This window comes from Bos taurus, chromosome 19 (genome assembly GCF_002263795.3).
Source record: "Bos taurus isolate L1 Dominette 01449 registration number 42190680 breed Hereford chromosome 19, ARS-UCD2.0, whole genome shotgun sequence".
Taxonomy (NCBI): Eukaryota; Metazoa; Chordata; class Mammalia; order Artiodactyla; family Bovidae; genus Bos; species Bos taurus.
Window position 1 is genome coordinate 22428260 of NC_037346.1, and position 21741 is coordinate 22450000.

Sequence of the window (21741 nt, forward strand, 5' to 3'; positions counted from 1 at the left end):
GGGGTCCACATGGAGTCTGGGCAAAGCTGACAGCCCTTCCCACACCCAGGATGAGATCAGATGCCATGGGGCTCTCAGGGGCTGAGATTCTAGGATGAGGGAACCTGAGGGACGCACCCTGAGGCCAGACTCTGAGGGCATGTGCCCGACAGAGACCCAGAGACAGGTGGGCAGAGAGGGAGAGTGAGAGAAACCAACAAAATGGGAAGAGGGACCAAGAGACCAACGCAGGGAGACTTAGAACCGTGGGGACACAAAGACCCGCAAGAGAGGGAAAGACGAGAGAGGCAAAGGCAGAGAGGGATTTTTTTTAAACCATCAGCAAGAGAGGCATAAAGAGATGAAGTCAGAGACACACAGAGACATAAAGAAGGACAGAGAGAGAGCACTGACGTCATGGAGTGGATGAGGCACATTTTACATCCCAGCAGAGGAGCCGGCAGGAGGTACGCACCCACTTTGCTGCATCTCTGCCATGAATCAGAAGCAATAACCTGCCAGAGGGAAATACTGCAGAGCACACCCAAACCAGACCAGCCCCTCGTCCCCTAAGTGCCTGAGTCTAGAACCTTCCTTTTGAGCCTGTCCTGGCCCCCAAAGAAGCCCACCACCTGGCCTTTGCCTTTCCTGTCCTTTGTCAGGGATGCCTGGCTCACCCCAGTCCTAGCATCTCTACCTGCCAAAATCACGCTCATTTTTCAATTCCACCTCTTCCAGGAAGCTCTCCCTGACTTCTTTGCCTGACCACTCTCCACTCCCGCTACAGAGTAGTGGTATTGTGTTCTCTCTGGCAGAATCTGTTCTTATCTTCCATCTGTCCATTTCCCTCTTCTCTCTGGAGCACCTCCAGCCAGGACAGGACCACAGGATGTCAATGCTGGCGACCACATCTCTATCGATCGGAGGATACTTCTTCATTATCCGGTGCCTCCTGTCTCTCTGCAAGCCCCAAGGAGGGAGTTAATTAAAATCAATGGCAATGAATAAACAAGCAGGAGAAATCCTCCACTCCCCACTCTCAATTCCTGGCCTGGTCTGGGCTGTCCCTGCCAAGGTGCCGGGGGCAGCCTAGAAGGGGAGCCAAGGAAGGAGGTCCCACAGCCTCACCCTCCCTCTGTGGTGGTCCTGCGACTAACCCCACCTCAAAGGGGAGGAAATGAGGCCCAGGGTGATCAGGCAGCTGGCAAGGGAGGGTCATCTGGATCTCCAGACTCCAGGCCAGGAGGGAGGGAGGGAGGCAGATTCCGAGGCTCTCTGACTCCACTCAGCCCATCCTTAGGAGATAAGCTCCCTGGGCTTGAGGCTATTTTTCTTTCTTCCTTTCAGACCCCTACTCTCTAGGGCCCTGGGGGAAGTTTCCGAAGCAAAGGGAGAACCTATCCTTGGGTCTCGGGTTTGGAAGAAGAAAAGGTTTTTCGTGAACAGTGCACTCCCCTCCCCAGAGCCCACTCATCCCGTGTCCATGGCAACCAGTCTCCGACAGCCCCCCTCCATTAGTCCATCCCTGGCTCCGGCTGAGGCCACATCTCCTGTCGCCTGGCTTGTCCCACCCAAGTATCCTTCGGGAAGGGGAGGCACCTGCTTGGTTGAACGCCCAGCCCTAGCTGGCTGGCCGCCACCTCGCTGATCACCGTCTATCCTGCCGTCTCCATGAAATGCCATGTCCTCTCCTGGGGAGGATTTTTCAGAAAGCAGTCAACAAGTATTTACTGAGTGCCCGCTTGGCCCAGGGCCCAGCACTGGGGGCTGAGGGAAGAAGGCAGACGCCGATTAAGATGTGGCCCTGCCCTGAAGGGGTTTCTGGTAGAACTGGGCAAGTCAAGGCAGGCATCTGTAGGAAACACAGTGTAATGCCAGGGAGTGTGTGAGAGGGACCAGCAGGTGTAGGAAGAGCAGGGTTGGGGGCTGTCTTCCGTCCTTGGGCGAGAGAAACTTTCCAACACAGGCACGATTTGGGTCGGTTCCTAGAGGACGAATTGGAATCTCATTTTGAAAAAAATTTATAGGCTCATATAGTTTTTTCAATATTTATTTATTTGGCTGTGCTGGGTCTTAATTGCAGGACTGGAATCGTTAGTTGCAGCATATGGGATCTTGGAGCAAACGCCGGGAGAGAGTGAAGGGCAGGGAAGCCTGGCGTGCTGCTGTCCATGGGGTCACAGAGAGTCGGGCACGACTGAGCGACTGAACGGCAGCCCCAGGTCTTAGTTGCGGCTTGCCAACTCTTGGTTGTGGCATATGAGATCTAGTTCCCTGACCAGGGGTTGAACCCAGACCCCCTGCACTGGGAGCGAGGCGTCTTAGCCACTGGACCACCAGGGAAGTCCCTCGAATAGCTTTTTAAACTCGCAGCGCATTGCGTCCTCCTTGATCTTATTTTACTGTGTTTGTTATCGTCTCCATTGGACAGATGAGAAGGTTGAGGTTCAGAGAGATTAAGGTATTTGTCTAGAAGTGTCCAAAGCAGAGCCAGTATTCAACCCTAGATGTTGGGAGTGAACTGGGTGTTTTTCTCACCCACATGGCAGCTCCTGCCTGATGGGAAAAAGCATGTTGAAGGGACTGAGGATGAACTGGCCTGCCTTCAGGGGCCCAGAGCCCTTGGGATAAGCCCAGACCAAGGGATGCCCTGCATCCTGAGCGAGGAAGAAAGAGTAGAGATTCCAGCCACAGATAGTCCTGAGTTCCAATCCAGCTCAGCCTCCAGACAGACTCTGACGGTACCAATGCCTTCAATGTCTCATGAAGCACAACTTGGAAATCTGAGTTCCCCTAGAAAAGGAGAGTCCACCCCCGTGAGGCTGGCCTGGGCATCGAACATGCTGAGTCCAGAAGCCATCCCCATGCCAGATGGTGTGGGCCATGAGTTCAGGATGCCCCCCAAATAAATATTTATTTTTTTTTTTATCAAGCATCTGCCATATGCCAGACATGGCCTGTGTTATTTCTGCTAATGCTCACAATAACCCAGGAAAGGATCCATCGTTGCCCCCTTTCATAGGTGAGCCTGCCAAGCACAGAGGTGAAGGAACTGGCCCAAAGTCACACAGCTGGCAAGTGGCAGAGCCAGGACACAGTCTGTCTGACTCAGAGCCAGTGCCTCTTCACCACCCCCACACCTCCCTCCTGCTGCCGCCAAACGGAGCCCCAGACGTGGGAGGCATCTTGGTGGGATTTCGGGCTATGAGCCTGGCCCCACTTGCGGGTGGCACAGCCATCACCTGTCCCCGTGGGGACATCTTTTTGACTCTTCTCTGCAGCCGCGCCAGCCTGGTGGGCTGGGTAAGGCTAATTGGGGATGCCTCTGCATTCCCCGGGGCCTTATCTTTCCTTTACAATAAAAGTTGGGGTTTTTTTTGTTTTTAGCGTGCAAAATTTTCCACCATCTGCTTTGCCTTGGCAGAATGTTTGCTGAAAATATCTCTTCCTCTCTAATTCCCATAATTTCTGGGGGCTTTGGGAGCCTCCAAGCAGAGCAGCAGCAACTCACAAGGGCCTCCCAAGCTCACAGGCTGCTGGTTGTCCTTGTGCCAGGCAGGCGGATGTCGTGTGGCCCAGAAATCACATCTCCCTGCCTCTCAGCCAGAGAGGGGCACTGGGATCTCTCCACTGATGGAACAAAGCTGATCTGAAGTTGAATCCTAGGATTCAAGACCCAGAGTGTCTAGGCTGTCTAGGTCGGCCTGTTTTGTGTGTGGTGAAGCCCTGAGAGGTGCCCCCAGGGTCACAAAGAGAGAGGTTGGCAGATCAGAGCCAGGAAACAGATTCCCTAAATCCTAATGCAGGGCTATGAGGTCACATAGCCAGCATCCTGCCTGTCCCCTGGACCATTGCAGGCAAGGTTTCTCCACAAGCCAGCAGCTGCCACACATGTTCTTTGCAGCAGTTGGAAAAGACTTTCCAAAAGGGAAGACTTCCCCCCACTTTCATGTACCAAAACTCGAGTTTCCATGGTGACAATCAAATTGCAAATCCATCCAAGAGAGAAAAAAAAAAAACCCCAGAGAAGTGAGCATGGCTGGCGCTGGTGCTGTCCGCTGCTGCTGATGAGAGCCAGGCAGAGTGGGGCAGCCCTGCATGATGGGAAAATCTCAGGGATGCCAGGTCCCCAAGCAAGTGGTCCAGGGGCCCGGGCCACTGCAGCAGGGGGCCTCCTCCCTGCCTCCTGGCAGAGTTCCAGTGAATCCACTTGGTGACACCTCCTTCTTGGGGAAGCTATCAAGACAGTCTTCTCCCTGGTGTTTTCCCATTTTCAACCTGAAAAATCAAGCGTGGGCAGAATACAAGCACTTGTCACCAACCAGGCCATCCTAGACTCAGCCTTTGGGGAATTAGAGGTAAAAAATCAGCCTTCAGACACACAGAGTGTTTTGAGGATGGAAGAGCAAGGGCCAAAAGATTTATGAGCCTAAAAGCTTTGTTAATAGACCTGGAAGATTTACGATTGCAGCTGCCGTGTAGAGAGAAAGGTGGCAACAGCAATCGAATGGCAAATTAACCAAGGTTTGGGTTTTACAGCGACATTTGGAGGGGGAGGAGGAAGAAAAACTTCTTCCTTTGCTGCTGGAGGAGAATTGGGGTAGACAGCATTTGCGTTGGGCAGCGTCCAGGGATGTTCTCCACATTGTCTCTTCAGCATCTTTCTTTCCCAATGACAGTAAGTGCCAAGGCCAGGTGTCGACACTGCCGACTTCCTCGGGCTCTTCCTTTCGAGTGAGGTTTATTAGAGTGGATTAGAAACAGGATTGGGTTTGCATCACAGAGACCTCTAAGCTGAGGCTTGGCCCCCTGCTTGAAATCCCAGACACAATGAACAGCAATGCTTGAGCCAAGGGAGATGCATTCAAAAGGAACGCGGCCTCGGCTGGCTGCTTCTCTGCTCTGCAACACCTTTGTGAGCTTCGTTGTCATCCAGGGCTGTTCCCCCGCTTCCACGGCTATGGCCCTTGGGGTTCTATAAAAGGAGACAAAGAACAAGCCCACTGACTGTCACTTGGGGAGGTTTATTTTTTCTAAACCTTGCACGGCATAGGCACCATATGGAAACCAGGCAACATGCTACCTGAGCCCCACCTCCAGGGTTGGGGCTTTGGACGAGACATACCCCGCCCAGCAAAACACGCTCTTGCAACATAGCTCAGCAGTATTCTTGCAACTTAAGCCCACTCTCAACCCAACACTGAGACCAGGTACCACAGATGGCAGGACAGGGAGCAGAGTGAAGGAATGGGGTGAATGGGCTGGCCACCATAACCCGGAGTCTTGGGATGTCCTTTCCCATCGTCTCTTTCAAGCTCTTGGTACGTCATGCCCTGTGGCATCTGCTCATTAGCACCAAAGGATCCAGGTATTATTTCCATATCATGAAGCCCCATGTCATGTCTCGCTATCCCCTGCTGCCCCAGCCTCATATTTCCCACTCCACCCTAGAATTACAAAGATCCAGCATATCCAGCATGGGGCAGACAGAACATTCCAAGTCAGGAAGAAGGAATGAAGGTGAAGGTGAAGTCACTCAGTCGTGTCCGACTCTTTGCGACCCCACAGACTGTAGCTTACCAGCCTCCTCCATCTGTGGGATTTTTCAGGCAAGAGTCCTGGAGTAAGCATCTCTACCAGAGAGATGAGAAAACCAACGTGGAGATCAGTCACTGTGTTCTCCTCAGGGACTTCCTACTGCCTAACAGGCTGCTGGACACCCTCCTGCTGGGGGCGGGGGCAGAATATTCCAGATCCCTTTGCACCTGCCCCAAAGGAGAGATGCTTGCTCACTCCTGGCCCTCACACTCCCTTTGTCTGGGGACCCACAGGGTTGATGGTTAGTCAGTCAGTGTGTGAGTCAAAAAATACGTAATTGCTTATAAAACGAATGCCCATAAAATCAGGTCTCAGTGGATTCTTGATCAAAGAAACCCAGTCTGGGACCTAAAAAGCAATTGCAAAATAAGTCAGACCTTTACTTACATTTCTCAAATATAACGAATGGGGCGGGCGTGTGGATCCCAACCCCTCCAGTCTCCATCTCCTTTTGATTCTAGATCTGGAAAGCCCAAAAAGCCAAAGCAGATCTCTGCCTTGAGGGCGAGGAGAGAAACACAGCAGAAAGATCAAAATCCTTAAGCAGACAGAGGAAGGCAAAGCTGGAAACAAACCGTTAGCACCCCTCTTGCCCCACCCCCAGGATCAGGTCTGTGGGAAAAGCACGCTAGGCTCAGTCATGATGTGATTTGGCCCCTGCCTTCAGGAACCTCCAAGTCTGCTGGGGGAAAACACACACACAACGCTTAGAGCAGAAAGTTTGGTTGCTGCAGGTGTAACAGAATACACAGCGTGTTCAGCCAACCAGATGGAGACCATAGAGGGCTTCCTGGAGGAGGTGGTACCCAAACTAAGCCAGAAGGAGAAGGGTAGGCAGGGAATTCTGGGGAGAGGAAAGCCAGTCCCTGCAGGAGGTGCTGACAGTTTGGCAGGAGCTCCAGGTGGCCTGGGGCTGGAGAAGCCTCAGGCAGAAGAGCTGGTTGTGCAGTTGTGGGGGATGAGGCTAAAGAAGTAGAGAAGGGTGGGAGTTTGGGCTCTTGCTTTGCTGTGTCTTTAAAGTGTCAGTCGCTCAGTCGTGTCTGACTCTTTGCAACCCCATGGACTGTAGCCGGCCAGGCTACATGTCCATGGGATTCTCCAGGCAAGAATACTGGAGTGGATTGCATTCCGTTCTCCAGGGGATCGTCCTAACCCAGGGATTGAACTGGGGTCTCCTGCATTACAGGCAGATTCTTTACCATTGGAGCCACTTAAGCTCAGCTTCAGTTTAAAGAAATGGAATCTGGGAATCACAGGCAATGCAATATAGATGCAGTTTAGACATGAAAGACCATGTGGGCTGATCTCGAAGAAGCACCCAAGCCCTACATCAAAAGATTGGCAAGTGGATGTACATTTCTATGCTTAAAATGAAAATAGAGTGTTTAATGTATGAATAGATCCTGTATTATGACTCCCACTGTTGACTAACCAGCCAAATATGGTCCCATTTAGTCCAGAAAAGAGTGTTTCTACCACAGTGGGTGTTCACCATGGGAGCTCCCCTTCCCCTACCCTCTCCCAGGATTCCAGCCCCACCAGCCTGGCTCCCTTCTGCGTTCACAAGACCCCACTGGGAGTTGCTGGATGAGCTGGGATGAGAGCCCAGACCTGCTGGCTCCGAGTTCAGTTCTCCCAGTGGAATCAGAGTGGTTATAAACACAGTCTGTGGAGCCAGCCCACCAGAGTAAGCATCCCATTGTGGTCAAGGGCCTCAGTTTCCTTGCCTGGGAAATGGGGACAATGCTGTTTCCTATCTTGCAGAGTTGTTCTGAAGCTTCTACTAGTTAGTGAATGTCAGGGGCCTGGAGCCCTCTGTCAGGTCAGCGAGGACTGGAATTATTCCTGCAGGGCATTACTGGATGGTTTTAAGCATTGCCAAGTGCATGCTTCAGAGTAGTTGGGCCTGCACCAAAGCAGATAATCGGCTCCTCCCAGCAAGAAGCTTCTGATCCAGCCCCAGGGAGGGGGTGACATGTGGAGATGGGCTGCCCCGGCACTCACCTCTCTGCCTGGCAGAAAGGAGTCCCCTGCCAGCCCCATGCTCCAAACACCAGGACCGGCAGAGGTCCCATGCCATCTTGTCTTGGCAGGAGGAGGAGGCCTGCCCTGGTCCCCTCTGTCAGAAACTCCTGCTGGCAGTGACCAGTGGGGGGTGACCTCCTGTGCTGGTGTCTCTTTTCCAGTGGTTTCCAGCGACAGCGACAGCGACTCTGATCTCAGCTCCTCCAGCCTGGATGACAGACTCCGGCCCGCTGGGGTCAGGGACCCGAAAGGCAACAAGCCCTGGGGCGAGTCAGGTAAGCAACTGACTCAGCTGACAGGAAGTGCAGGGAGCCGCACTGCTGCTTCCCAGGCCCCGAGGGCAGTGGCTCTCCTCCTCCTGTGGCCTCTGCTTCCCAGCAGCTCCTCGGTGGGGGTTGGTGGAACAGTTCTAGATCCAGGAGGCAAAGTGGGCCTTTGGCTGCGACGACTGGGAGCTACAGGGTTGGCACCACTCAAGAACAGATGGAAAAGGGAGTTCCTGGTGGTCTAGTGGTTAGGATTCTGGGCTTTCACTGTGGTGGGTTCAATCCCTGGTCGGGGAACTGAGATCCCGCAAGCTGCACAGAGCAGCCAAAAATAAAAAACCACCATGAACAGATGGAAGGGAGGCTCAGGTGTACATGCAGAGAAGGCCCGGGGGCACATTTTCCTTTACACACATGAAGGGCCTTCCCAGGAATAGGACCAGCTTCATTCACAGTTACTCCAGAGGTTAGAACTGGGATATTTGCAAGATGTTTCCGGAGGATGATTTTTAGTACATAAGAAGAAAGCTTTTCAATAACTGCCCCAAGCTGAAAAGAAATGGAAAGCTGGGTGATCTCCTGCCAGAACTGATATGGAAGGCATTCCTGCAGGAGTGGCCATCTGCACTCAATAAGGGATGCCAAATGCCTGGCACACATACTTTTACTTCTACTCCTGTGCCCATGGCAGACATTACTAGTTGATCATGATACTCTCTCCCAAAGAGCCTGACATGGGCCTTAGAATCCTTCTCCATGGAGTTTTCTGAGTGATCAGTGTCAGTAGGCAGGGCTGATGCATGGGGTTTAAACTGTCCCTGGACCAGATGACCTCCTAGTCCCCTTTAAGCTGAAGATTCTCTCTTAGGAAAATGTGGAGCAAGCTCACCTGCCAGCCTCGGTTTCCGGGGCGGGCTGTATACCTCTGTCCCTGTCCACACCACCATAGCCTTCACCCTTTCTCTTCATACCAACTCTCAGCTGTGACCAAGCGGGTCCAGGAGACAGAAAGAGTGGAGTCTTGCAGATCCCATCTCTGCTCTCAGCAGGCAGGGACTAACAACTGTGTCTGAATGAGGATTCCTTAGTTACTAATGGCAGCAGTGAATGTCCCTCTTGCTGCATTAACAGATATACACACAATTCCCCTACTACATGCTCCTTCTCCAAGGGCACTGCCCATTTTCATGTGGGTAACTACTTGTTCCTTAGCTAAATGACCCAAGGGCCCATTCAGTTGTCTTTGTAAGATTGTGGGCCAGTCAGCAGCGGCCAAAGGGTGGGGGTCCCACTAGACCATGGCAACCATGTGAATAGGGGAGAAGGCGGTGGCTATTCTCAGGGGGAGAGGCTCTGGAAGACAGTCCCATAGATACAAGTCACAATTCCAAATGAGGAGACTTTAGATCAGCTCCCTTGTCCATGCTGAGTTCCTCCCTGTCTCGGTTCAAGGCCCAAAGGGCCCAACCCAGAGCCAGTCACGGGGTCTTCTTGCAGGCGGAAGTGTGGAGTCACTGAAGATGGGGCCCACCCGCCCAGCCAGCTGCCTCTCGGGGAGCCAGAGCAGCCTGGCCAGTGAGACCGGGACAGGCTCTGCCGACCCACGGGGGGCCCCCGCACCCTGGCTGGACCCAGAGGGCCCCGGTGAGTACCAAGCCACCTTCCAACCCGCCCACCTCCTCCCCGTCTGTCCCCCACCCCTGTGGGCTGCTCCCCTCCACGTAGCCTGCCTCGTCCTCACCTGTGCTCCAACACTGGAGAGCGCTAGGGGATGTTTTCAATTCCCCCCGTTCACTGAGCGCTGTGCCAGGTGCTGGGGGAACCCAGGCGAGCCAGACCCATCCCTGCCCACAATGAACCCAGATCTCAAGGCTGACCATCTCTGTCTGTTCTCAGCAGTTATTAGCATCCTCAGTTTTATAAAATGTAATCTTTCCAAGTATTTCACCGTCCCTGTAAGAGTCACAGGAACTCCACTCTGAGAACGCCTACTGTCCACCAGAGGGTATGCCCAGCCTGGGCCGGGTGTGGTGGGGGACAGTTTCTGAGACCTCCAGAAACTTACCACATAGCTGAAGAAGCTGAATCAGCTTGCCCCAAACAGAGCCCAGGCCAGAGCAGTCCCAGATCCTAAGAGGGGTGAAATCGGGACCTGTGGAGCCCGGCCCACCCTGCACATCCAAAGGCAATTTTCATTCTCTTGGCCAAGGAGTCAGGGGGCTTATTATCCCCATTTGATGGGTGTGGGAGCCAAGGGCAAGAATCCAAGCTCCCACCTGCCCCAGCTGGCCTGGGACCATCATGCAGTCGGGAGATAAGGGGGTCCTCACTCTCAAGTGGGAGAAAAGCGTGCAGATGCAGAATTGGCCCCTGGCCTCCTTCCAGAATGAAGCCCCAGCTGGACTGAGTGCCTCCGCAGCCAGAGGATCCACAGGCGCACGCTGTGTGGGTCAACAGAGCAGCTGATGCCCCTGCCGCACACGGGGGCGGCTGAGGGAGCCTGGTGGGGTGGAGTCACCCACCAGGAAACCCCGTGGGAGCCCTCATCCACTCTTCCTTCGCCACCCCCTCCCCTTCCCGCATTCCCCCTCATTATGAGCATGAGAAAGAGAGTCAGACTGTGACATGGGGAGGCAGGTCTCAGGGAGGGAGGCGCCGCAGACATTCCCCTCGCCTCCTGCAGTCCCCCACAGAGGGCAGTTTGGAATCCAGCGTGCCTGAGCTCTAGCCTCAGCTCTGCCATCCACACCCATGGGAACCTGGGCAAACCGTCAGGTCAAACCACATGCAACTGTATTTTTGTAGGTCAAAAATAGTTAAAGATTGGCAGTTGCATAGGGTTCAATCTAATATTTGATCTCTCGGCACCCAGTTGCATTATCACTAAAGTGGGGACCATGTTGTGTCCCTCCCGGGTTGCAGGGAGGGTAAGCTCTAGGCTCCACGTGGGGTACCTACCTGCATAGGTCTTCAGGACATGTCCAGTGGCCACTCGACGATCTATGTGCCGTGTGGTCCAGCACATAGACAGGGTTCCAGGGCTTAAGTTTTACTTGGACAGGACTGGCCTGGAAGGTTTTCTGTTCTGACATCCATTTTTTTTAATTTTTATTTTTAAGTTTTTTTTTTTAATGTGGACCATTTTTATATTGAACTTGTTACAATATTGTTTCTGTTGTTTATATTTTGATTTTTTGCGGGGGGGCCATAAGGCACGTGAGATCTTAGGTCCCCAACCAAGGATCGAACCTGCACCTCCTGCTTTGGAAGGCAAAGTCTCAACCACTGGACAACCAGGAAGGTCCCTCTCATGTCCATTTGCTCCTGCTGGCATCCCAGGATCACCTGTGTTGATTAGCCCGGTATTGACGGCCACACTGGAGCACAGGGAGTGGGCGACTTGCCGGCAATGACTCGGCGCAGTAGAGCAGGGCTGGCCCAGGGCTCAGCCCCAGCCTTCCCCAGCACTCCCCCACTTAGTTCAGAGGGGGTGGCTGCTTCAGGTGCAGGCCGCTCCAGCAAGGAGTCCACCTCCCTGCGTTTCATTCCCAAAGTTGACACTGTCCCTGGGGACTCTGCTTCTGCTCACTCTATTGTGGCCTTTCTTCTCTCTCTCTCTCAAAGGTAAAAGGGACACCTGGGCCAGCCCCCGCTGCTGACGTGGCCTCCAACGGTCCCCTCCACCTGCCCTGGACAGAGGTGTGCTTGGTGCACGGGGCAGACTTTCCAGTGGAAGAGCTTGAGAGAGAGGGAGAGAGAGAGCTGGAGCCAGACCCCTCCCGGTTCCTTCCTGACCAGTCCTGGAGCCCTTGGCCGCCAGCCCTGTCGGACGTGATCTCTAACTCAACAAACCAGTGTTTGGGGGGCTGAGTCTGCTCCCCCGGGCCCAGTGCCTTTCTGCACCCCTTCTTTCCTGGGAGCCCCCAACCCCTGCCCCAGCCACTCCACTCCACCTTGACCTTTATTTATTGCCCTTCCCACTCCCCAGCCTACTCCCATGTTCGTTTTAAGTTTGCTGTCATCTCGGATGTACTGGAAGGGCCTTCAGACCCACCCGTGGGGCCTTCCAATGTGCACTGCTGTCTCAGAGGTGGGGCTTTCTCCATATTTGTATTCGTGGAGGAAGACATCCAGGCCTGAGGGTGACCCTTCCCCGAGGAGCGTGGCCCCCAGAGAGGAGGCCAGTGGAGGTGGGAGGAGAGGTCCACCCCCACTTCCCCTCGTGCTGCAGCCCTCAGACATGGATACAGTCACCTCCCTCCTGGCCCAGGATCTGCTCTTGAACTTGGCTCTCTGTTAGGTCTCTCAGAAGCCCTCCCACGGGGCTGGTGGAGCTGGAAAGGGTCCTGGGGAACACTGTGAATTCGTTCACTGAAGAGCAGCCTTCAGCTGAGTTCCCTGCTGGGGTGCAAAGCTCCCTAAGCCATTAATTCACTCCTCTTCAGTAGGCTCGGTTTGGCAGAAAAACACTTAATTCAGGGTGCAGGCGATGCTTCTGGAAAACCCTTCCTGTAGGAGAGAGAACGTGCCCACGCGCGTGTGTGGTACCCACACGCTCCCATCCTGCCTGCCTGCCCCGTGCCTGGGCCTTGAAGGGCCTTCCTCTCCAGGCTCTCAGACCCCCTACTATGAGCTCTTTTGCCCTTGTTGCTGGCAGACAGTTTTTAAAAAAAAAAAAAGTCCTGTTTCCCTGTGACAAGTTATGCTTCAGAATAAAAACAATAAAGATTAGATTTGCATTGAGCCAGTGTGTTGATCAAAAGGCCACAATCATTTGTGTGTCTGAAATGCATAAGTAGAGAAACGGATGGGGAAAAAAATGTGGTACAGTGGTTGCTGGAACACTTGCTAAGCTGCAGTGAAAGGAATAAGCTAGATCTGCGTGGGTTCAAAGGACTCACAAACCTAATGTTGAAAAACAAAGCCATCGATGTAAAGATAAAAAGTTAAGTATACGTATAAATAATCAAAATGAGTTATATTAACTTATATGTACATGTGTAGAAATGTTTGTAAAATGGACAAGGACTTGTAGTTAAACACAGTGGACTGAACACATTTGTATGTTCTCTGCCTCTTGAACCCCACCAAAATGACCTAAAGGAATGAAAATGGCATGAACTACAAAAATGGCTTTACCTGTCTCCTGAGAAACCTGTATGCAGGTCAAAAAGCAACGGTTAGAATCAGACATGGAACAACAGACTGGTTCAAGATCAGGAAAGGAGTATGTCCAGGCTGTATATTGTCATCCTGTTTACTTAACTTATACGCAGTACATCATGTGAAATACGGACTGGATGAATCACAAGCTGGAGTCAAGACTGCTGGGAGAAATATCAACAACCTCAGATATGCAGATTATACCACTCTAATGGCAGAAAGTGAAGAGGAATTAAAGACCCTCCTGATGAAGATGAAAGAGGACAGTGAAAAGGCTGGCTTACAACTCAACATTCGATAAACTAAGATCATGGCATCTGGTCCTATCTCTTCATGGCAAATAGAAGGGGAAAAAGTGGAGGCAGTGACAGATTTTATTTTCTTGGGCTCCAAAATCACTACGGACAGTGGCTGCAGCCATGAAATTAAAAGACACCTACTCCTTGGAAGGAAAGCTCTCACAAACCTAGACAGCATATTAAAAAGCAGAGACGTCACTTTGCCGACAAAAGGCCATTTAGTCAAAGCTATGGTTTTTCCAGTAGTCATGTACAGATGCGAGAGTTGTATCATTAAGAAGACTGAGCACTGAAGAATTGATGCTTTCAAACTGCAGTGCTGGAGAAGACTCTTGAAAGTCCCTTGGACAGCAAAGAGATCAAACCAGTCAGTCCTAAAGGAAATCAACCCTGAATATTCGTTGGAAGGGCTGATGCTGATGCTGAAGCGCCAATCCTTTGGCCACCTGATGCAAAGAGCCAACTTGTTGGAAAAGACCTTGATGCTGGGAAAGATTGAGGGCAGGAGGAGAAGGGAGTGGCAGAGGATGAGATGGTTGGATGGCATCACTGACTCAATGGACATGAGTTTGAGTGTGCCCCAGGATATGGTGAAAGACAGGGAAGCCTGGCGTGCTACAGTGTGGGGTCACAAAGAGTTGGACACGACTAAGCAACTGAACAACAACAAAGGCGGCAGCAGTGTGTAAGAGAGGTCTAAAACTTTGGAAGATGGAAGAGTAAAACTTGCTTAGTGCCAGCTTCTCCCACCCCCTGAAATGTCTACAAGGGAGAAAGCCAACAGGTAACAAGCCAGTTAGCTCTGCAGAATCCTCCAAATGCTTCGAACACGGAGGGACCAGGTATCCCTAAAGTGGAAGTTCAGGATGGATGTGAAAATAGTATCGATTGGAAGACGTGGTTAGACCCAAGCCCAGATGGCATGTGACCGCCCTTCTCTGACCCTGGTAGAAGATGGTTTACAGCTGGCCAAGGCTGAGCTAGAAGAATTCTGGCTTGGGAACCCCAAGCCCAGCCAAAGGCTGGGGTGAGGCAACAGTTAATGGAGGAGACCATCAGCCCCCTTCCTTGGCCAACAGCTGGGCCTGTTCCCCATCCAGCCACCCCCAACACAGGACATTATTGAATTTCTCTTTGGGAAGCCCAGTAAAGAGAAAAGATCGACAGATCCTGAAATTGACAATTCCCCAGTCTCTACCCAGGTGCTACTGTGGGGCCCGCAGTCCCAAGCCCTGCCCACATGCGTGGAGCTACCTGTTAGCTTTCCTGTGTTGCACTCGCAGTGACAACAGCCAGGAGCACCAGCAATTGACTACAACCAACAGCCAAAGATACAGAGACTCCAATACACAGAAGAAAGGGGTCAGAGGACATTCCTCTGAAAGTATTTGTCCATGAGACAGGAAGAAAGTGTCATTTTTTAAAAGGAAGTGTTAAAGCTCTCAAATATTAAAAAAATATATATATAGCATAAATTTTTAAATGCATTATAAGGAATGGAAATATGGGAGAGAACCTTCTAGACAGTAAAACACTGAAACAAAGAGATGTTAAAATAGGGAGAAAAATCCAAGACAGTTGGACAACCAAAAGATCAGATCCATGCAGGTCTGATTCCAACTGATAAGAATTGCAAGCCAAGAAACAGAAAAGAGAAAATTGTGGAAGGAATGATACAAGAATATTTCCCAGAACCAAAGGAAAAGAACTTCCATAGAGAAAGAACCTGCCAAGTGCAGGGCACAGCGACTTAAAACCACAGCCGTGTGGCCAGCCGCCACCCTCGTGAGCCGCCGAGTGGCAATACCTGTAGATGAAGATGCTCCTGGCCTGCAGCTGTGGGGCAGTTACCCAAAGTCTTGCTAAAACAGATTCTCACCCACCAGGTCTGGGTCAGGACCTGAGCATGCTTGTCTATCAAGTTCTGTTATGATGCCGACGCTGCTGGCTGGAAGACCGCACGGTGGTCCAGGGCAGTGGTGGTCACCACTGGCAGTGCATTGGCGTCCCCTGATGAGCTTGACACACACTCGTGCTGGACACACCCCCAGAGATTCTGGTCTAATCAATTTCGGGCCCAGCCTTGATATCAGGATTTTGTAAAGCTCCCCTGATGACTCTATGTGCTGACAGAACTGAGAATCATTGCCCTATAGAAAAACTCTTCTCTGTGAATTCCAAAAGATATCCATGGGATGTTTAGAGCAGTACCTTTTTACTAGCTAAAAACTGGAAACAACCTCAATACCATCCACAGAAGAAAAGATCCATAAATTGTGAGATAGTCAAACATGCCCCTCTCAGTAGAGATGAGTCTCACAAACAATGCTGAGCAAAGAAACAGATGGCAGAAAAAAATAAACACGCTATGACACCATCTATGTGGAGATTTTAAAACATGCAAAAATGTTATGTATTAACATATATTTTATGCAGTGGAAGAATAAACGCATAGGAAGGATAAACAACAGATTGCAAGATACATCTTGAGAGGAAGAGGCATAAGGAATGGTTTCAACTTTACTGGTAATGTTTCCTTCATCTCAGTGATAGATTGGTGGGTTTGTAATATTTATAATATTTCATTATATGTTATATTTGTGTTATTTATATATGTCTGAAGTCTTTCCGAATAAAAAATGTAGGAAACATGGGAATTCCCTAGAAGTCCAGTGGTTAGGACACCATGCTACCCGTACAGGAGGTGCAGGTTCAATCTCTGATTGAGGAACTAAGATCCTGCGTGTGGCGAGGAGTGCAGAGACAAAAAAAATACTTTAGGGAACTCTAGCAAGCCTTTTTTCTTTTTTTGGCTGCACCATATGGTGTGTGTGGGATCTTAGTTCCCTGACCAGGGATTGAACCTGTGCCCCCTGCATTGGAACACAAAGTCTTAACCACTGGACTGCTGGGTAAGCCCCCCTAGAGCAAGCCTTATGAAATTTCAGGACACCAGGTAAAAAAATCTTAAAAAAAAAATTCTAAAACCTTCCAAAGAGGGGAAAAAAAAAAAAAAAAAGATTAATAACAGGTCACATACCAAGAGCCAGGGATTACAATGGCTTTGAAATTCTCAAATCACATTTTGAAGCCAGAACACAGTGAAGAAGTATCTTCTGAATTCTGGCAGGAAATGATTTCTAATCTGGATTTATATCCACCCAAATCTCAATGACGGTAGAATGAAAATATTTTCAGACTTGTGAGGATTCTTTTTTTTTTTTTTTTTTTTAATTTACCTCCCATACATTCTTTCTCAGGCAGCTACCACAGGATGTGCTCCAACCAAACAAGGGAGAAAACCAGGAAAGAGGATATGGAGCCTCAGGAAACTGGAGCTGACACAGGAGAGGGGCAAAGAGAGTCCCCAGGATACTGGCAATAGCTGCAGTCAGGGGCTAGTGCCAGCCAGAGCATGAGGGCAGATAAGGCACACAAGGATGCACAGACAGGAGGCATCCCTGTGTTAGACTGAAAATAATATCATGATAGATTGTATCATGATATATAATATACAAAACTGAAAGATCAAGAAATAGCATCAGCAGCAGATTTCAGTACAAAGGTAAACACCAGCGGAGATGGCTAAGAGCTCTAAGAGTTACCAAGAGAGGGACTTGGAAGTGGAGTAGGGGATTGTTGCCCTACCTTATAAAGTTTGCAGGACAATGTTTTTTTATTTATATTTATTTGGCTGTGCTAGGTCTTAGTTGTGGCATGTGGGATCTGGTTCCCTGACTAAGGATCAAATCCGGCCCCCCTCCCCATTGGGAATACAGAATCTTAGCCACTGGACCACCAGGGAATTCCCCCAGGATAATTTTTAAATTGTGTGTTATGGAGGCTGCAGGGATTGGGTCCCTCTCCTGGACTGGGTCTGGTCTGGGCACGGGGTTCTAGTAGGAGCTGAGTGTGGTGGCTTGTGCTACATCACGTCTGAGGGGTCTAAGGGGATGTTGGTCCCCTTAGGTGTTACATTTCTAACAATGGAATTTTTAATGGAAAAATACATATCAAATAGGATAAACCCATTGTGAGAGCCCTAAGGCCATAGCAGGTAAGTAAATAAGGAGGCGATGAGGACCTGCTTGGCAGAAAAAATACAGCTCCCAAAGGTCCCTATGTACAAATATCCAGTCTGTAAGGACCTGTTGCCTCTACCCCTCAGCTCTCAGGAATCTCCATGCTGGGACCAACACCCCCTTAGACCCCTCAGACCTGATGTAGCACAAGCCACCACACTCAGCTCCCACTAGAACCCCATGCCCAGACCAGACCTAGTCCAGGAAAGGGACCCAACCCCTGCAGCCTCCAGGCTGAATCCCAAATGTGTTTCCTAGAGGGCTGATAGGGTCCTGAAGAAGTTTCATCACATATTAACCCAGAAGCGCTCAGCTTTAGGGCAGACATGGATGCCGAACCCCCTACCAGGGTCTGGGAGCTGCCAGGAGTCAAGGGTTCTTTGTGGGCTGTTTGGGAACCTAGAAATCCTTTCTTTATAAAAATGAAAGGATTGCTTTCTGAGTCTTCAGGCAGCCAACTCACAAGTTAACCTTTGGACATGAGACTCTTGTGGCTAGGGATGGAGGGGGTTCTATGCCATCTGTAAAAATTACAGAGTGCAGAAGTGACTTGATTTGTCCCAAATATCAGATAGCCCAAGTAGTTCCTAAAGAGGCCACATGTAGGTGGAAAGTTCATGAACTTTGAACACTGGTTTCAAATCCCAGCCCTACTACTTAGTTCCTGAAATTATGGGTACTGCTCTGTCTCTACTTGCTGATCTGTAAAATGGGGATAATACTTCCTTCATGGGGCTGTTGTGGAACTTAAAACCCTGAAAGCACATGTAAAACTCCTACCACTGCTGTTAGTCATGACTCCTATAGGATTCAGATGTGGCGCTTGCCTCAGGAGTCGTTTAGATGATGTAAGAAGGTAAGTTCGGTGCTTGCATCGACCCTGAGGCCCAGCAGATGGTCATGTTCTTCCCCTTGGGGAACAAGAGTTCATCCACCTAATATTGACTGGCAGCTACTGGGCTGTGAAGTGCAGTGTTCGAGGCTGAGGTTCAGTGGTAGACAAAAGGGACATAGCCCCCACCCTCCTGCAGCATCAGAATCACCCAGTGGGCTTGTTAGAACATAGGTCCCTGGACCGCACCCCAGAGCTTCACTCAGAGGTCCAGGGAGGGGCTGAGAATGTGCATTTTTAAGTCCAGATGATGCTGACACTCCCCGCTGGGAGACCAACTTTGAGACGCATGAATCTAGCAGAACCCGTTTACCTGTGTCTCCTTGGACTGATACCCCTAGGCCGACCCAGGCAAGGGAGCGGGAGTGGATGACGATGACCGGTTGGCAGACAAAACTCAGAGCCCCTTTGGAGGAGGAGACAAGCCTGGAACTGAGTCCTGCTGCCATGTCCCAGCCCCAGGCAGAGGCCCTGCCCCTAGCTGTTCCTTAGCCCTGGAGCAAAGAGCATCCACTGGCTCAGCAGGTGAGAGTCACTTCCACCCACAGAGGGTGAGGGCTGGCATCTTTCCCAAACGAGAAAATGCCCACTTTCTGGTGTTGCCAGAAGCCTGCAATCTCTTTTTCTGCCTCTCCAGCGAAATGTCTCTGGCATGTTCTGAGTGCTGAGTGCTGGGGAGCAGCAGGCAGCAAAGAGGAAAGTTGCCCGGCCAGAGATACCCCAGGCAGTGCCCTCCCTTTCTTCCTTCACTGCCCCCGCCTCCTCACACCACTTTGTTTGCTGACAACAAACAGAGCCCTCAATTCCACTGAGCCAGGGCCCGGGAGAGACGAAGCATTTTGCTGTGTAATAACCGTCATGGCCACCATCTGTTGAGTCAGGCACCTGCTGCAAGCTTTAAGGATCCTCACCCACCTATTTTGCAGAAGAGGAAACTGAGGCCCAGGGTCATTGAGATACCTGTATTTGAATGCAGGGCAGGCAGATGCCAAAGACCATGCTGGGGGGGTAGGAGGTGAGGGTGGGTGTTGGTGAGAACACGTCGGGATTCTGATGGGAAGGGAGCCCGATGCAGGCAGAGAAAGGAAGGCACAGATAGAAACTTCTAGATGAATAGGGTAAAGTCAGCCCCTTGTCCCACTAGGGTATTTTCCTGCTAATAAACAAACGAGAACAAAGCTCAGTCAGTGCTCAGAGATTTTTGCCTCCATGTTGGACACAGTCTCGTGGCCCCAGCCCAGTGAGGTTGAGAATGCCCCATGCTCTCTTCAGTCTTCCCTTATCGGGACACCCTGAATAGGTTCCATGAGGCAGCTGTCTTTTCAGGCCATGCATTTAGCTAAGAGGGTTTCCAGGAGCTTCCATCAACCAAGTAGCCTCTCAGCACTTTTGGAGTCAGATCCAGCCTATCTGGACTGACCTACAACTCCTCCCCGGGGCTATGGGAGCCACACCTTGAACATGACCCCTGAACTCCAGGACCAGGAGCTGCAGTTCCACAGCCCCCAGCTCATCTCAGCTGTCAACCCCCCACAACTGTCTTGTCTTCCCACACCACCCACCCCTCTTTCCTTTTTTCTTTTTATTCTTTGTTATTGTGGTAAAATACACATCACGTGAATGTTAATCATTTTTAAGTGTGCAGTTCAGTGATAATTAAGTACATTCACATGGTTGTACAGTCATCACCACCATCATCTCCAAAACTTTTTCATCATTCCAGAGGAGAATTCTGTGCCAGTTACAGGCTAACTCCCCATTCCTCCCGTCCCCACCCCCTGGCACCCTCTTTCTACTTTCTGTCTCTATGAACTTGAACTCTAGGTACCTCACGTAAATGGCATCAATCTTACAGTGTTTGTTCTTCTGTGTCTGGTTTATTTCCCTTCATGTTTTCTGGATCCATCCATCTGGTAGCCTGTGTCAGAATTTAGTCTCATTTCATGGTTGAATAATATTCCACTAGGCAGATAGGTCTCGTGGCTTATCCATTCACCTGATTCACCTGTTGATGGACAGTTAGGTTATTTCCACTTTTTGACTATTGTGAGGAAAGCTGCCATGAACATATAGATACATGCCATACATGCTGTAGATACACAAGGATCTGTTCGAGACCCGGCTTTTCATTCTTTTGGGAGTATTTCCGGAAGCGGGGTTGCTGGATTGTGTAGTCATTCTACATGTCATTTTTAAGGACTCATCACTGTTTTCCACAGCAGCTGCACCATCTTGCACTGCCCCTGGCAGCGCATGAGGCTCTGCTGTCCTCCTCGCCTCTCCGTCCCCTGCGGCTCGTGGCACGGGGAGCGGCAGTCACCCCAAGGCCTCAGCTGCTTCCTCAATGGTTGGAGCCGCACTGGCCTCAGTCCTGGTCTCGGGGGCACATGCAAAACCTGTGCAGTCACCCAGGGCCCCAGGTTCAGTTTCACGGTCTGCTGTCCCTGTCTCAAAATTCTCGATAATGTTGAACAGGGAGCCCTGCATTTGCATTTTGCACTGGGCCCTGCGAATTCTATAGCAGGTCCTGGCTGGCCTGGCTGCTGTTTCTAGGTGCAGACCCTATAGTATGGCCAGATCCACAGTCAAGGCCTGACAGGTAGGATCCTCACATTCTGCTGAGGGGCGACCTGCGAACACCAACACTCCTGGCCTTGCTGCCGGCCCACGTATGAGACGGGAGAACTGGACTCAACAAGTCTTCTAATTGTGTTCCCCAGAGGTCCCGGGGGTACAGAGATGGGAAGTCCCAGGGGACAGGAGTGGGGCCCATATCATCCCCACCCCTACTGCCAACCTAGGGGCTCCCTCGGACCTGTTCTCTCTATTTGGTTCTGTAGCACGAAGGAAGCCATTGGAAACCAACCGACCTGTCTGGACCCTCCACCCCAGGCCACCCTGGCCCTGCACTCTGCCCCCAGGGAGGGAGAAGAAGCCTCCGGCATAAGGAGACCAGGTAGAGGGCCCCGTGGTGGGAAAGGTATCCCGGGCACAAGCCCGAAAAGCCCTGGGAGCGGCCCTTGCCAGGGAGATAGACACCACACACATACACACATACACACAACCCCATGCAGACACAGAAAGATCCAACTGTTTACAAAACACATGTGACCAGTCGGTTCAATTGTTCGTCTCAAGGGCCAGCCGAGGCTCTTCTGCACACGGGAGGGACGAGATTAAAGGAAAACCTGACACTGGCCTTGCCCAGGCCATTTGGGGAGAAAGGCCCTGCCAGGCATCATTGGCAGGGCCCCCGGCAAGACTGTCGCCTGCAGAGAAGGGCCTCGAGGCTCTAGTGTCCTTGTCTGTCCCTTCCCCAGCAGCCGGCCAGGACTCTGACCTGCAAGTGCCCAGCCCCACCCCCCAGGCTGCCTTATGCTGAAACCCAGGGAGAGAGTGGGGGAGGGGGATCGGACAGAGGGAGGGGAGAGGCGGGT

At 51.2% G+C, this 21741-nt stretch overlaps 1 protein-coding gene across 1 annotated transcript in view; it reads left to right on the forward strand.

Moving 5' to 3' along the window:
• RPH3AL (rabphilin 3A like (without C2 domains)) overlaps nt 1–12611 on the forward strand; it is a 139478-nt gene extending 126867 nt beyond the window's left edge. Inside the window, 4 exon segments of the mRNA NM_001035494.2 lie at nt 7764–7877; nt 9366–9471; nt 9474–9512; nt 11493–12611. Of these exon segments, the coding sequence (NP_001030571.1) occupies nt 7764–7877; nt 9366–9471; nt 9474–9512; nt 11493–11496 (263 nt within the window). The 3' untranslated portion in view covers nt 11497–12611.
• The last annotated feature ends 9130 nt before the right edge of the window (nt 12612–21741 follow it).